Consider the following 16,685-nt stretch of genomic DNA (forward strand, 5'->3'; position numbering starts at 1 on the left):
TCAATAAATAATTCAAAAAGTAATTGTAACCTCAATATCTAGGTAATGCCATTAACCCTGTCAAGGCAGGCGTTGCAGATTTATAACAAGTAAAAGCTAACAACCTGATTACCCCACATACATATTTTATGAGGTTTTTTTTTTACTAAGAAGTACAACTGCAGGTATTCTTTTGTGCATTAGCAACAAAAACTTAATTTGAGCCTGAGAGGTTAAGTTAGCCTCTAGTAACGCTGAAGAACCTTGGATTCTTTGACCAGGATGTGTCCTTCAATATGCATCATAAACAAATATGTAGGACTGCTTTCTTGGATTTGCACAATATCTCTAAAAATAGAAATATCACGTCTCAGAGTGATGCTGAAAAACTTGTTCATGCATTTTTTACTTCTAACCTGAACTACTGTAATTCATTATTATGAGGTCATTCTAAAATCTCCCTGAAAAACCTTCAGTTTATCCAGAATGCTGCAGTGAGAGTACTGACAGGGACAGGAAAGAGAGAGTATATTTGTCCCACATTAGCTTCTCTTTATTGCCTCCAAAATCAAATGTAAAATTCGTCTCTTCTTCAGTATTCTTCAATAATTAATTTATATTCAATAATCCCCCTTCTTATTTTAAAGACCTCAAAGTACCATATCATCTTTGCTCTTGGACTGCAGGCTTATTTGAGATAGAGATGGACCGATCCGATATTACGTATCGGTATCGGTCCGATACTGACCTAAATTACTGGATCGGATATCGGAGAAAAATAAGAAATGTAATCCGATCCATTAAATATCACGAAAGCAGCTCACAAAACTTGCAACACGCCGTAACTCACCTCAGAACGTTAGCACGTCGGAGCAGTATGCATCACCTGATAGAGCGGCTGTGGCATGCGGGACCTGTAGGTGGTCTGGATAGCATTTGGAGCTTCGCTAGCAACCCGGCATTTCATCTCCGACAAAGTTATCCCGAGAGAAGTAAAGCAAGTGTGTAAGTCCATCTCTGAATGTTTGTAAAGCATTCCTGCGTTAAGCTTAACAAGCGACTGCCTCTCCTGCTGCTACTTCAATCATGAAACTGCTTAACGATCAGCTGATCGGCTTTTCTGTCGCGAGTCCGTGACTCTAGTTTGCTTTTGGCCCACTTTGCACCAGAAAGAGGAAACCAGCGGCTGAACAACAGCAGCACGTTTAAGCTTGATCAGCTATTGTTAGAATGTATTTAATATTACTTTCTACTCGAGGATCTTTTTCTACGTAGCTGACGCTGGTAACTGTGCAGGGGCGGATCTAGCAAAGTTTAGCCAGGGGGGCCGATAGGGCATTAACAGGGAAAAGGGGGCACAAAGACATACTTTTCTTTCTTATTCTCATTTAAAATGTCGAGCTTTTAATAAATAATTATCTGACACCCAAAGTTTTAATTTGATGTAAAATGAATAGAAGTCAATTACTGTATATAGTAACTATTAAGTCTAATATATATACCCTAGTAAGCTATAGTACTTTTTCCTTTGGGAAGGTACCATCTGTGCAGTCTGCAATTTTGTTGAAGAAAGATGTTGAATCTATTTAATATTTCTTGAAAAATAATTGATTTCTGTGCATTTTTTTTCACACTGCATCAAATTAAGGTTGATTACGTCGATTAAGCATCATGAGGTGGAGCGTGAGGGGTGGTTCCCTATTTTTTATTTATTTATTTTTGTTGTTGCTGGGAGTTGGAACCCTATTAGTTAGGTTGCTTAATATTTATGCTAAGTACTCTTTAAAATACCAGAATAGGGAGGATGGTGTAGGTTTAAGTTTATTAGATTGATCAGTATTGCTGAACTATGAAATATATTTTTTTGCATACAGGTATAACAGAATAGCTTTAGTGTAGTTGTTGTTTTAAACTTGAGTATGAACTTATACAAAATGCAGCAAGATATTTAAAAAACAGTTTTGTTGATTAAAAAACACTATATCGGATTCATATCGGTATCGGCAGATATCCAAATTTATGATATCGGTATCGGACATAAAAAAGTGGTATCGTGCCATCTCTAATTTGAGATTCCTAGAGTGTTTAAAAGTCTTCAGCTTTTGGGCCCCTCCGGAGGTTTCTTCCTGTTAAAAGGGAGTTTTTCCTTCCTGCTGTTGCCAAGTGCTTGTTCATAGGGCATAGAGTCTTATTATTGGGGTTTTCTCTGTATTATTGTAGGATCTTTATCTTATAATAAAATGTTCCTTGAGGTGGCTGCTGGTGTGATGTGGTGCTATGTAAATAAAACTGAGTTGAGTATTAATGAAAATAATTCTTATTGTAATTTTGGGCGTAATCGTGCAGCCCTACTACACGGCACTTTAAACACATATAAGACATTTGGCAACATTTTGTGACCAATTCCTGTGTGTTTACATGCCTGAGCAAGCCAGAAAAAGGTGGAGATTTAGGCTTTTAAAACCAGCTGCACAAGCCCCTTCTCAAAATCACTGTGCTTCAGAACTGTTATGTTTCCAACTGACTTGTCATCTCCAATTAGATTGTCAAATCTTGGATAACTAAGATGAATAAGACTCTAAAGTGTCTTCTGCTTATGAGTGATGAGATGTTCTGAATTAGGAGGGAAAATTTGCTACTGTGGCACATAAATAAAGGCTGGATGAAGTCATTAGAGAAGCTGTTAACAACATCGTACAAGCCGAGCTTGATCAGAGGCCAGCATACATTCAATCAACCCATAAAATTGGACACCAACTCACATTCATTAAATGACAGCCCCATACAACAAATAACTTTGCATATCCTTGTTTATTGGTCACCAGATGTCTTCCTGCCTCAACTCCATGTAGGCAAATTAATTAAATGAGCAAACTGAACCGAGCTTTGTTGTTTTGACTAAATGTGTTGAACAGTGCCAGCAGTGCCCAAAAGAAGCAACGGCAAAATTACAATCAATAATCTGTAAAAGCACTTTCAAGTCCATAAAAAGCATACTAGAAAATACACATTATTCAGTGTCCAATTAAGCTAAAGTAGCATCTGTTAGGCTGGAGTGGAGGCTGTATGGTGAGATCATGCTGTCTTTGACAAAGGAGGCTGGAGAACCCAATTTCAATAAATCCGCCCACATGAAAATGTAATGCTTATGTCAGCATATACAGTAGTTCCCAAACTTACAGCAACAGTTGGACTTAACTGGCAACCTGTGAGCCAAACAAAGGTACATAAACCTACTGAACAAAAGCTTCTATCACCACATATTGAATCTGTATGGCAACATTTACAGCCTTACGTTTTGAAACTCCTTCCACTGCAGAAGACGGCCCCATTAAAATAGGCAAGGATTACAATCCCCAGCCAAACAAAGACAAACTAAACAATACCCGTTTAGTTTAGTTTATTGCACTTTTACAACTTCTCTCAAACATCCTACTGATTCCTCTATTAGTAACATAATGAGCCCTCAATAGGTGTGCCACTGAAATGTGTTTGGGGAGGGGTGAGGTGAGGTGCAAAGACAGCTTTGGGTGGGAGCAAAGAATGATAATGGATGGGAGATAGGTGTGAGTGAATAGCCCTGAGCTGTTTTTCTTTTAGTTGCCTGTCTAATTGAAAGAGCATGTGCTTCACATTGTGTTTGTGATCGTTCGATTTGTGTCCATTCTTTTACCAGCATCCACATATTGAGCTATTTTCAGTGTTTTGTTTTTTCCCAGAAAATGTTATATTGCTACATGGGCAACATCATATATTTGCAGGTAGCCACTGGGAATCTGGGCATACCAGTAATTCTCAGAGCAGTGTTTAATTTCGAGACCTTTTTCTTTTCTTTTTTTTAATTTAGCACTTGTTTCCTTAGGCTTGATCAAACATTTACCAGTGTCAGTTTTTAAAATGGATTGTAGTTAGATGTTCGTTCCAAGAGATATTGGATCTAATTGCCTGCCAACTTGTAGCTGAGAAAATCCAATACGGGCACGTAATGATAAAGTAAATAGTGCTTACAGTAGCCCAATAATTGAGCAAATGTAGCCAACCAAACGCCATAAGGAGACGAGAACTTCACATGATTACAAGGGTTTGTACCGTGTAAGCTTTTAATATAAAAAGCTGCTTTACACGGGACTCCACTGAACAGAAAAACCATTGACTGATCATCCATTAATCTCTTATTTTAATGGCACCAGTAGGTGATGACCACAGAGTGCTCCAATTCATTACAAGATACTTAATTGATGAAGTGACCCAATATTCTTAAAATATAATTTTTTCTATAAAGTTCTCAGTCCGACATGTTTTACCATAACACCATGCAGCACTGCATCAATGTCAGGCCTACCCGAAATGATTACTTTACATTATAAGAGCCTACTTGACTAACACTACTAAACCTTCAGCATCCACTCTGCCTGACACACAAGACTGGAAAGCAGTAGGCAATTAACAACAATGCCGGAGGAGAGCTGCTCTGTATTCAGTTTTTGAAATTCAAGTGTCAGTGACAAGAAACTCCAGGTGTGGAAAAAAAAACAAAAAACAAAAACCACACTTTGATTCGACGTGAATGCCTTGTCAGCGGACATTTTAATCCACAGAAGCCGTAATCAAGTGCAATACGTGCCGTAAAAAGGAAGGATCTAGCCTCAATGGAAGCTGTGTTGTTATGATTAATTCTATTGGAGTGAGGAGTTGAATGTGTTTTCCGTGAGCCTAGCGTTCCTGATGGCCTTGCCAAGAAAATCTGCTGCTTAGCTTTAAGCTTTGAATCTGTAATGTTCAGACCTCATTTCACATCGGGAAATGGTTTGTTTGGAAAAAAGAAAAAGAAAAAAATAGGGGGACCTACATAGATCAGAGAGGTTGTTCGCTCGCTGCTACGCTTTTAGGGTGGATAATAAATGGTTCATGTTTTGTGGGGCTCAACTTGCAAAGAGTAACATCAGAATGATTTTTCAGGTACAAGTGTAAGGGGAAAGGCAACAAAAATGAGGGGATCTGACCTTATCCTTGTGTTTGTTTCTTTACGTTTCTATAAGCAATGTAAGAACCCCCAGAAAATGACACAAGTGACATTTGTAATGTCATATCAATGCTGAATTATTAACAAGTTTACTGCTAAGTCCAGTAAAGCGTAACCTTACTACACAACATGCTGTCTGGGCCTGAATGTGTGCCCAAAGTCAGCGCACTGTTGACTCAGTTGAATTGCTTGCCTGAGGCATTGGTGCCTGGACACATACATATAATTAGGAAAGGTCACTGTGCCTCCTGTCTTGTCAACAAAATCACTTCAAGATGACAAATTCTGGCTCAGGCTGAGCCAGACCTCCCTCAGATACCTTTGTCAATCAAGCGCCAGCAGGGCTGTCTGGGTAGCCTTAGGTGATTTCTAATTAGGTCTTTTACATGCCATGCTAAATAGGGGAAAGCATAACAATGAGCCATACATTTGGCTGTAGGTGTGAAGTGAGCTTAAAGTGTTATCTTGTATAATTAAGAGGAAGCTGCTGAAAATTCACAAATAGCAATGGAACAGACACGAAAAAATATATACATAATTTCCTGTGGAATTTAAAATCTTATAATTTATTTGTTTTTTTCAATAATAATTTAAGTGAAAATGGCAGCTTTTAACACAAGACATTAAAGAGCAAATGTAGCATATGTGAAACTTCAGACGCCATAATAAGCCAGAGCTTATTAAAATAAATATCAGAAAGATTTTTGGCTGCCTTACATGCACATACGGTAGTGTTTTTTTAATCTCTCCTGTTCAGGCTTGGGGACTGTGAGAACTATTCCAAAAGCTTCAGTTTGGGTTTGTTTTTTTTTTAAAATATAGTTTATGGTGAATTTTAAAAACGGCTTTTAAGTTATTTCCTCTTATAGAAGCCAGCCTAGTTTTAGTTTCTGCTTCTTGACTATAGAAGTTTCTCGCATCTTGGGATCTCACTACATCCAATTCTTGTGATACCCTTTTGATACCAAAATTCTGAAAACAATAAAGTATTATAGTTTATCCTTACATACTGAAGAATCCCCACAAGCACAGCAAATGAAATATGGCAACTGGTGCTTACCTCCATGATAACTCCGCCCCAACTCATTGATAAGGTAGTAAGGGTTGGGTATTGAAGCAGTTTGCAGTTATCACGACTTGGCGAGTGACCAAGGGGTGACGACTAATTTTACAAAACACAATATGTAAAAAAATACTATCAAACTTTGCAGAACAAGGAAGGAAATGCTTCTAATTTAGCAAAGCACCTAAAAGAGTGGCATTGAGATCTGTTTGAAGAATTCAAGTTTAGTAAGTTTCAGTTTAACACACAAAACATCAAATTATTGACCTTGTCTAACATTAATACACATTACCATTTTTTAAGACATAGCTACACTTTACAATAGCGGGATTTACATAAATGTTTAAGCTAACGTACTGTAGCTAACTTTATGCTAAGTAATAACGTTAGCATAAGATTAGCAGGCTACTCGGCAACAACCGTAACATTTCACCCCGTTTCCTGCCAATATAATGTTAACATTTTAAATAAACAGTCTGCTTTACTTTTTGATAAAGTAGTTTATGCTTAAATATATCAGTATTTAGTTTTGGTAACAAATTGAGTATTGAGAATTGGGTAAGTCAACTACATTGTACATGCAGAATATTCTGATGTTTAGTTGAATACATTCTTCCCTCCATGCAGTATCTGACAGCCACACAACACAAACGCAGAAAATGTACATTTCTGTCGTTAATGTTGTTCTCATCAATTACTGCTCCTTTGTTCTTCAAACGTACCTTTGGTAACTGTGGCCAAAGATCTCCATTTCAACTCCATCTGTTCGCAGAACATGTTTCTAAAACAACGCTGGCTTTTCCATATGTTACTTTGTATACTTAACATTCTGCCTTTAGTCATAAGGTTGTAAGTATGCTTTTCCATAGGAGCCTTTTCTGCTTGTGCTAGACTGCCTTTCAGCAAAAAAAAAAAAAAAAAAAAAAAAAAAAAAAGAACAGCCCTATTGGCATTTGTGCAAGCAGTTACATTTTTTTAAAAATGTGGCCTCTAGCAGCAATGTGAATAAATGTATAGGAATTCCTCACCGTGATTACATAGAAAATTGAGCTATTTAATATGTGAAAACATTTTTTAAAAGACAGAAAAAAAAGGAGCCATTTTAACCCCAAACAGATATTTTTTCTGGGCCCTAACAAGGCACCTTGGAAATGCAAACAATGTCATTACTCAGATTAAACAGTGCAGCTTAATTTATACTAGTGCTGAAATGAACTTGCTTATGCTGAGATTTCTGTTCTTTTTAGCAGAGAATAGTGTTAAGTTTTAGCTACAAATAAAGGCCACCATTACTACACTCCTGTGGCAATGAATTAATCACTTCAAGATAATGTTCATGTTCAGAGCTGATATTCAAATCTTAATTACAGCTGTGTTCTAGTTGCTGTCTAGTGTAAAGAGCAATGGGGCATGGGGAACATGCCAAAACGTGGACCTTTGCCTTCTGACAATACAACATCTTCAAGTTCTCCTAACTAAGAAAAAAAAAACAAAAACCCAAAAACAAACCACAAAACTCAGCTTTTCATAATCTTTTGAGTAAATTCATTTTTAAACCAACTAAACAAAAAGTAAAATTGGTACATTTTAATTGAACTTAAGAAGAAATGTTCCTTTGGAAAGCAAGTAGTAAGTTAACTACTTAAATTCTTTTTTTTAATAATGCAACTGCACAAGGCACAAACACTCTTTAACATTATTTCAGTAACACATGGGTCGTGTCAGATTGTATGAAAAACTGACAAATATTATAATATGGTTGGAGGCCTTTCCTGCAAAGGTTCAGTTTTACTTGAAAGTTTTTTTTAATAGATGCTGTTTTTGGACCAAATAACACTTCCCCCCCCCTCTAAACCTTTAGTAGCTTTTAGATGCACAGCATTTGCTTGGAGGAACCTGTCATTGCTCAATGTTACCATCAGCTATTATTTCTAATGAGTCCTACTGAGTCAATTAAAGCCTTTAAGACTTAAAAAGCTTAATGAAATTCTGTGACTTCACAGGTACAAAGCTACCCAAACCCAATTATTATTTTTTTAGTTCATTAAATAAAAACAGCAGCATTTGAAGAAGTGCAAAGTGCTAATTTTTTATTACACTGTTGCAGCACAGATTTCCTTTAGTTCCGTTCAAAACAAACCAAAAAACCCAACAACAAACACCGAAACATGTAATTTCCCTGGGTTGCCACAAACGTGCATATGACTGTACCTGCCACACAGACAAGAGAATTTGAAAAAAATGAAACATTTACACAATAAATTTGATTAAATCTGGTCAAACCTTTTCAACGTGTGACCACGTCAAATGACCTTCACACTGCTTTAAGCTTCCTTTCCTACTGCAAGCTTTACACTCTTTCCATCCAGTCAACTGTGTGATGAAGTGGAAGTGGCTTTCACATCGCTCCCTGGTGGCCTTAGTAAGAAACTATTAATCTACAGCTCTCCATATTGCATTCAGATCTGCTTTCCCCAGCCACCACCTGGCCTGAAGTAAAGGCCAAGAGAGGACCCAGAGGACTGGACAGGCTCTTATTATGAGCTGCACCAAGACACCTCTGGGTTTCTACGCACTTCCTCTGACAGTGACTGATGGCCAATTAACCATTTGGAGAAGAGTATTGATCACCCGGAGAACAGGAAAGACCTGAAAACGTCTCCTAACACACTGCTATTCTCACTGTGCAGTGTTAGCAACCAGACAGTACATCATGTATAGTAAAAACAAATACAGGAAAGCCTTATCACACAAGATTGCATCTCAAGGCCAATCCCCAAAGAGAGTGTTTTCAGATGGGTTTTTCCCATGTATCACTCACACCCGCCCACACAGACTCCGAGACGTCATGTTGGTACCCCTACATTTATTTTCCCGCTAATAGTAATGAAGTGTATTCTCCACAGACAGCTGTTTAAAAATCACACAAATCTGTTGTTGTTCTCCGATTATTAATGGTATCCGTGATGATCAAGCCTCCTAGTGTTACTATAAATACATAAAAACTATTTGATTTCCTCACGCTGAGGCTACATGAAAACCATTTTTCTGAATTTTACTATTACTGTAAATTCCTGCTGTAAATCAGCCCGGCGAAGATTGTCCAACAGCTCTGCTCAGAGCTCCTCTGTGCTACTGACTGGGACACAGCTGCCTCTGACGATGCCTAAACGGGGGTCAGTCAAATCAGTGTGGATAGAAGAGCCTCAGTGGTACTCATGTTCTACTCACATTTAATTTTTCTTACTGCAGATTTGCAGTAAGGGTGCACAGCTCTGGATGGCCCCATCTGTAGTCTGGTTAAATAAAAGTCACCAAAGTCATGGTCAAGAAACTGGAGAATGCAACTACAGAATACACTGGCAGCACTAAAAATGTCGTACTGTGAATAATTTCTGGGATATAAATATTCACGGGTCTTCACATTTATTTTTATTTTATTTTTTATAAACAGCAAGAGAACAGATCAGCATCAAAGGTTAAAGCTCTGTGTTACATCTCCTTCCCCCTCATGATGCAGGAAGTGAGAGACAAAAGTTCCAGGGAAAATAACATTTGATTAGAACGTCCAGGGAAAGACCCGGGATTCAACTTAACAGCCTCTTAACCTTTTCCACCAGCACAGCACCAGCTGCACTCCTTTCCTCATTTCCACCGACCTCAGAGGCGGTGCTCAAACGTTGACACTGGCAAAACACCACAAAACTGATGGGTGCAAAGTTAGAATCTGATGTTAAAGGATATGGGAGTGGTAACCACAGGAAATTAACTGATGACTGGCAGATGTAGCCCACAGATTTCGACCACCGTGATTTTCTTCCCACAGAAATTACCACAAATTCTTCTAGCAATAAAACATAACAAGGGGTTATCAAATCTGCCAAAACGTTGGCTGGTTCTTAATAAAGAGGCAATTTCTGCCCCCATAGACTGCTGTTACAGGACAATTAGCAGGAGAAACAACAGTAGAAACTGAGCGCACTCTACAAACTGCTGATACAGTACACTGTCAGATGCTGTGACCTTCTGTGAATTATTGTCCAGGTTTCCATTGAGGACACAGGGTAATCTCATCCCACATCAGGGGTGAAAGGTCAGTTTTATGCTACCTAGATAGAAAACCACAGATACTAACTATGGCGTGCTAAATTTCAAGGAGGGAAAAAGCCCAACTTCAACCCCTAAGTGCTCTCACATACACCTGAATCATAGAAATGGGGTAATTGAAACAAAAGGGCAGAGTTTGACAGAGATGTAGTGCCTTCACTGGGCCTCTGCACAGACTGCAGAAAATAAACCCAAACTCCTCCCCCTCTGTCAGGTTCATCCTCCATGTGTCCTTCCTTTACTCCTCAAGATAGCCATTTGCAAATGATAAGTGTAGGGACACAGCCTGTTGAAAGATAAGGCGCTTGGGAATTTGTCACCAAATGGAGCGTGCTCCTCCGCTGTTCAAAGCTGACCCTTGTTGACGTGCACTGTTTACCTTTTATTCATTCATTCTGAACTATTATCTCAGCCTTCATTAATCACGGTAACTCAAACTGAGAAAATGACTTTTGCGAGACTTGGACAGGAAAGGGATTAACTCATTTCATCCGTTTCTGCCGTGCAAACAAATGATTAAAAGTGAATAATAATGCAATACATTTGATCCGCTCGTTCTCGGAAACAAGCAATCCAGCTTGCTCCGTCATTTTGATATCATCCAATTCAAATTTTGCGAGCTAAATTCATCGCACGCATGTGTACTCCTCAAGAGAGAATTCGTTTTAATTCCTTACCGTTCCCTTGGTGTAATTGCCTCCTCGCTTGATATGTTCTGCATCTGTACATCATGCTAATTTACCGTGTATCAGCAGTTGAGAAAATAATTTTAAACAAAAATTTCCCTCCCACCACTGTTCAAGTCTCCCCCCTTTGTCTGTGTCATTTGTATTCATCTCCCACGACTGCAGGGAACGAAAACTCTTTCTGGTTGTAAATTATCGCTTCCCCGTAAAAGACCATATCCCTGCAAATACATGGTGATCATTTGCCATGCATTAGCTACGGGACAAAAACGAAGTGGTTTTAAATTCCTCTGACCAGAAGGCAATTTCCCCCAATAAATTATGTTAATTTCTGCTTTCGCTCTCCTTATCGCATTCTTTAGTGAGTCAATGAGGAGAGACAAAAACTGGCTGTGAGAAAGACAACTCTGGGATGATTCACATTAGAATGATGAGAGACATCTGGCAAGAGAATCCCTTACAATACTGTACTAAGAAACGGGGACTCACAAATTGCTGTATTATGCAACAGACTTGTGGTTGTTGTCGTTTAATGGCCATCCCCTTGCATCAGCACAAGGTTTACACCCCGTGGAAATTGCTCTGAGGTGACTGTTCGCACAACTAGGAAGGTGTTTGATACCAAATCCCATGCTCCCTCGCTGAACCAGACAACTATCGCTTGGCAACGTTCTCACTGAGTAGATGAAAAACAAACAAATAATTCTGATTCTTGCTGCATGCAGGAACTAACAGGACATTAATAACAGGCAACAGACCAAAGTTTGAATACAGGGTAAAACACAGAAGGAACAGGAATTGGACTAATCTGCAGGCATCCACCTTAGACACACACACACACACACACACACACAGCAGAAATGCATGTATGCAAATCCTTGTGGAAACACCCTCCCACATACACAAAAACAACACACATGCACCTTGCATACTGAAAACATCAAGTGCTGTGCACACACACGCACACACATACACACACACAAACTGGCAAATCAGAACGGTTCTTTGTTCCTGAGGCTGAAAGCGTACCTACCCCCTCTGTCCGGCCCGTCAGATCACTCACAACACAGTGAAAGGGAAAGTGCTCAGCTAGCTCAAACTTAGATTGACAGGCCTACCTTTATTACTGAGTGAGTTATGTTTCCCTGCAAAAAAGACAAGCCGGCTTTGATACTGACGAATGCCTAGTCAGCTCTTTGCCTCGCTACAGAGGACAGCTCGACTGAACTCGGCCGAGTCTGTCCCAGTCCTGATGTCGAAAGAATTGGCTTCCAAATTACCTTCCGATTCATTTCTGGATCTCACTTTAGCCTTAAAAAAAAAGAAAAAAAAAAGTGGCCACTAAGCTGTGATAGGTGCCTGGAGGGCTGCCTGTACTGACCTGATGTAGTGACAAGACTGAAACATGGAGAGGAGCGGTCTGGAAGGAAATGTGATATAAAAGAAAGACAGAAGAACGGGGAAGTGAGAAGAAATTTCACAATTAACCCCACATCCATCTCCCTCTATACATAATATATTCTCTTCAGGGGTCATGAGAAAGCTGTGAGCCTTATCCAGAAAGCAGTGAGTGACAGGCAGGGAAACACCCTGGTTAGAGCTCCAGTCCATCACCGAGCAAACAAAGAAACTGCAAACACCTTTGGGAATTCAGAGTCTTGAAAATCGACCTACAACCGCCAGTCTTTAGATTGTGGGAGGAAACCAGGGCACGCACAGGAAACCAAATGAACACGGCAGGAACACGTAACCTCCACACCAAAACAGTTTACTGCAAGGCAATGGCGCTAAGCCGCTGAACCACCACGCCACCCATATAGAACCCAGGAACCCCATCAAAACACATCACTTCCAACATGAATCACAAACTGACTTGTAAATGCCAGCACACTGCTACTTACTTAGCTTGATATATGGAGGTCCCTCGAGCATGACTGTTTATTTAATCCTAATATATTCATAATTATACCCTAATTAATGCAAGGGAGGAAAAAAAAAAGCCCGCTGAATTCATCATCTCGGTGTCCTGAAGCACAAGACACAAATACAGCAACTTTAACATGTTTTGCCTTCCGTCCAAAGCAAGGTTAACAGTTTGGATACGAGCGCGAGGCAAATGGTGTGCGGAAACTCTTGGGTTTTGGATACTCACCAGCAGCTTCCAGCTGTGTGGCACAGTCAGGGTGATATTTAGCATCAGAGGGAATGTTTAAATAAAGTGCTTTAAACAGTCCAAGTGCTGAACTGTGAAATAATGCGTTATGAGCAACAGTGAAATTGACTGCATTGGCTGAATAACTAATGTGGACATTAGATGGCTGGTTTGATTGTGCACCATGGTGAATATTAGGGGTCAGTGAACAGCACTCGGTTGAGTTGGATTTGTCCAAAACTGAAAGAGGCATTTGCACAGCTGGTTGTGATCATGAGAACATTTTTCCTTTAAAAAAAAAAATCAATATTAAAAGAGTAAGAGTATCTTATAGCTCATTTTTCAAAAAAGGATTTTGCTGCTGTGAGAAACTTCCATCCTCGGTGCTTTAGTCCACCTATCTTGTTGATGATTGTTTAGTGCATTTGCATGCAATCGGGGAACGTCTGGCCAAGCTACACCATAAAATCTAACTCATCAGTGCGAGTAGGTCGTCTACCAACTCAGTAAAGCTGTCAGCATACTGCAAATGCAGCAGGAATGACTCCTGGCCGGAGAGAAACGTGGAGTTGAACGATGCTGTCTGCAGCCAGCCGGAGAGGCTGTGACTACACTACGGTGTCCTCCACACACACACACACACACAGAGCTCGGAGATTTAATAAGACAATCACGAGGGTGGCGTTACTGAAGGTTGTTTATGTGGCAGGAGGAAAGGAGCGCGACGTTACTGGGCACGAGCTTTTATTGTCCGCGGGCCCCGTGTCTGCCCCAATCATCTTTTTTATTATAGTTCTGATTTCCCCCTCTCTCGGGCAGGTGTAAGCCCCAAGTTACACGACAGCAGGAATAAAAACGCGTGCCATAAACTTCTCGTTGCTGCTTCGAATTTTAAAAAGAAGAAGAAGAAAAAGAAGAAGAAGAAAGCTGGACGAGGTTATTTGGCATTTGTCTGTAAGTTTTAACCTTGGTAGTCACGTCTGAACCCCCCCGTAACCTTGAAGGTGTAGGCTAATTGACGAGTGCTGGTGCTAGCAAATTAGGGAATAATAACGACCGCCAACAACGTGCGCACCGGAATTTCGACAAAAACACCAGCAAACAACTTGTCACGTGCAAGCCTTCTAGGTTTTCCAACACACAAACTGTTTACCAGTAAAATAAATCAAATAAAATACAAATAATAAAAAGCCGAAACAGTTTAATTGCAGCCCAACTCACCACCAGTGCAGGTGAAGCCAGAGAGGACGAGCCAGAGCGCAAGGAGCGTGGCGCTGAGCCTACAGCGGACAAAGGGGCCCAGAAGTAAGGGCATCTTCGTGGGGTTTTTTTTTTCTATCACCTAAGTTTTACAAAAAGGCAGAGAGCAGAGACGAAACACGGGCACACTGAGCTTTTTAAAGGTCCGGAGAGTGTCCTCTGTAGCACTTCACGCCTGTTCTGTTTTTTCCCCTCACGCCCAAGTCCTTTCCTCAGCACATATCCTCCTGCCGTAGCGTGGCCATCAGTATCCCGGTCGTGCGTCTTCGTTGCTCAGAACAACGCATCACAGGTGTGGTAAATAAACTGCTGCCTCGCTCTCGCCTCCGCGGGTCTTACTGTAGTCTACTGTATTTCTCCAAAAGCAGCTATCCGTTCACAACTCTCCCTCCGTCTCGGAGCCGAGGAAGGTGTTTCTTTGCTTTCTTTCTTCTCACTTTGCTGCCTTCGCGCGAAAAAATACCTTCTCCAAATGCGAAAAGGGAGAGAACTGGCATCGGAGAAAGAACATCTGCTTGCACAGCAATGCTGAAGTGCTTAGAGTCAGGGGAAGGTATAAGCTGCGATGGACGGAGGCGCAAAACCAGGAACGGATTTTGCCTGCACGCTGGGATCGGAGCGCCCTGAGCGCGCCCTACTGCTTTCTCTTAGACAAACAATACATATCTTATAATACGCAAAACTAACCACGCGCTGGGAAAATGCGCATAAAAATGGAAATGATTTCATTCACATCCACGCAATTTGTGTTTTTTTTTTTCTTCTTTTTTTTCCACATCTTCTGCCTTACATGAAAATGATGGATATGACATTCAGCTATGCAGGATAGGAATCACATGAGTGCTTTGCATACAGATTCACACAAATCACATCTGCATGTCGTTGAGGTTCAGTTACATATGCCTCTGGATTGTCCGTGTGCGTCTGCGTGTGCATCAGTGATGGACAAACATGGGCGAAGAAGCACGAGGATTAGCACTCCCGTGAGAGCGTACACCTGTCAGCAAACTCACACCAGGATGTGACTTATGTTCCAGATAGCTTTTCCTCATTTTCTGGGGGTGTCAGTGGAGTGATTATCAGACTCTTCAGCCGTGCCTTTTACAACGCTGCCAAAAATCGACAGCAGATTATTAATACACTTCAGAAGGGGAGGGGGTGGTGATGGAAGTGGTGGTGGGGATCGTATCTTTGTTTATCCATTTCTCCACTCCCACATACTAGTCAGCAGAATGATAAGTGAAAGCACAGGACTTGGACCACTGTCTTACCAGCTAATTATGGGGCTCATGCAGATGGATGATTTCTTAGATAGCTCAGCTATTATGCAAACTCATTAAGACCTTCTCTCTATCCAGCATCTCTCGCTAAAGGTCAGAGTCACAGTCGGAATGGCAGAACAAAGCACAGACACATGCACGCACATGCTGAAATAAAGAAAGGCCCTATGGTTCACTATCCACTGCTGACAGGCAGCGTGAATGTGGCGGGCCAGGGAAGGCAGATGTACAGCAGCTGAATGGAAGGGGAATGACTCAGCTTTGGTCACTTGTGAGGTTGTTCGTAATGAACTTTCTCATTCTGCTAATCTGCTCTGAGTCCTATCAGACGCTGCAAGCTGGAGACTGCCTCTTCCAGTCACTGTATATAAATGCACAGTCGGTCATATTATTTTCTTAAAAAGAAGCAGGGCTTGCTACATGTGCTTAAACGAATTATTAGTGTGTTTTCTTGCCGTGGTGAGCAGCTTGCCGAGTCAAGGCAGGTCATAACCTCTTCCACAGTCTTCTGGATCCAGCGTCTCTCTCTTTTGCTCCCTCGATCAGACTACAATGAGCAATCACAGCTCTTTGGAGAGTTGACACATTCAGTTGTTCATCGATCTGTGGTGTTGTAATTAATTTTCTCTCCACCACTGGCTTGACTTAGAATATCCCCAGACTCGATGCAGCTTGTTCTCCTGCAGTCAATTGCAAAACCAAGACGGAGCCATCGTTTCTTTTGTATCACCTCGACTGCTTCAGAGCAGCTAGCTTTTGATGGCTTGATAAGAAATAAGGAAACTTGGGCGTGACGTGCTGCTGTTTACAGATTAATAAACTGTTGGGCATCCTTCCCTAAAATTGCACAATTGCACTCCCCAGGATATGCACCCTATTAAGACGGAATCACCAAGTCAATAAATATTGATCCGAAGAAGGTGTCCAGTGTGAAATTAATATTATTTATTGTTTGCAAACAACGCAGGAAGTCCCGGGAGGAGGATGCAACGCAGGACCCAGTCTCCCTTTCAGCACCGACTTGTGGAGAGTGAGGGAGGGTGTATCAGCTTCCATCATGACCACAGCTTCACAGCCTGTTGTTTTGTTTATATCAAATTAAACTGCAATGCTACTCTAGAGAGATATAATTGAC

At 40.7% G+C, this 16,685-nt stretch overlaps 1 protein-coding gene across 4 annotated transcripts in view; it reads right to left on the bottom strand.

Annotated features, from left to right (window-relative positions):
- The window catches only part of unc5a (unc-5 netrin receptor A), a 156,201-nt gene extending 141,362 nt beyond the window's left edge, over positions 1–14,839 (bottom strand). For 3 of the 4 annotated variants that reach the window (XM_085290881.1, XM_085290873.1, XM_085290864.1), the window contains exon 1: positions 14,232–14,838. In XM_085290881.1, the coding sequence (XP_085147007.1) occupies positions 14,232–14,325 (94 nt within the window). In that variant the 5' untranslated portion in view covers positions 14,326–14,838. Of the gene's footprint in view, positions 1–14,231 lie in introns of all 4 variants that reach the window. The other variant, XM_085290857.1, reaches the window with a different exon arrangement.
- Positions 14,840–16,685: the final 1,846 nt, after the last annotated feature.

This window comes from Mchenga conophoros, linkage group LG2, assembly GCF_057382185.1.
Source record: "Mchenga conophoros isolate Kocher_MC1m ecotype Shallow Benthic linkage group LG2, M_conophoros_male_GT1.1, whole genome shotgun sequence".
Classification (NCBI taxonomy): domain Eukaryota; kingdom Metazoa; phylum Chordata; class Actinopteri; order Cichliformes; family Cichlidae; genus Mchenga; species Mchenga conophoros.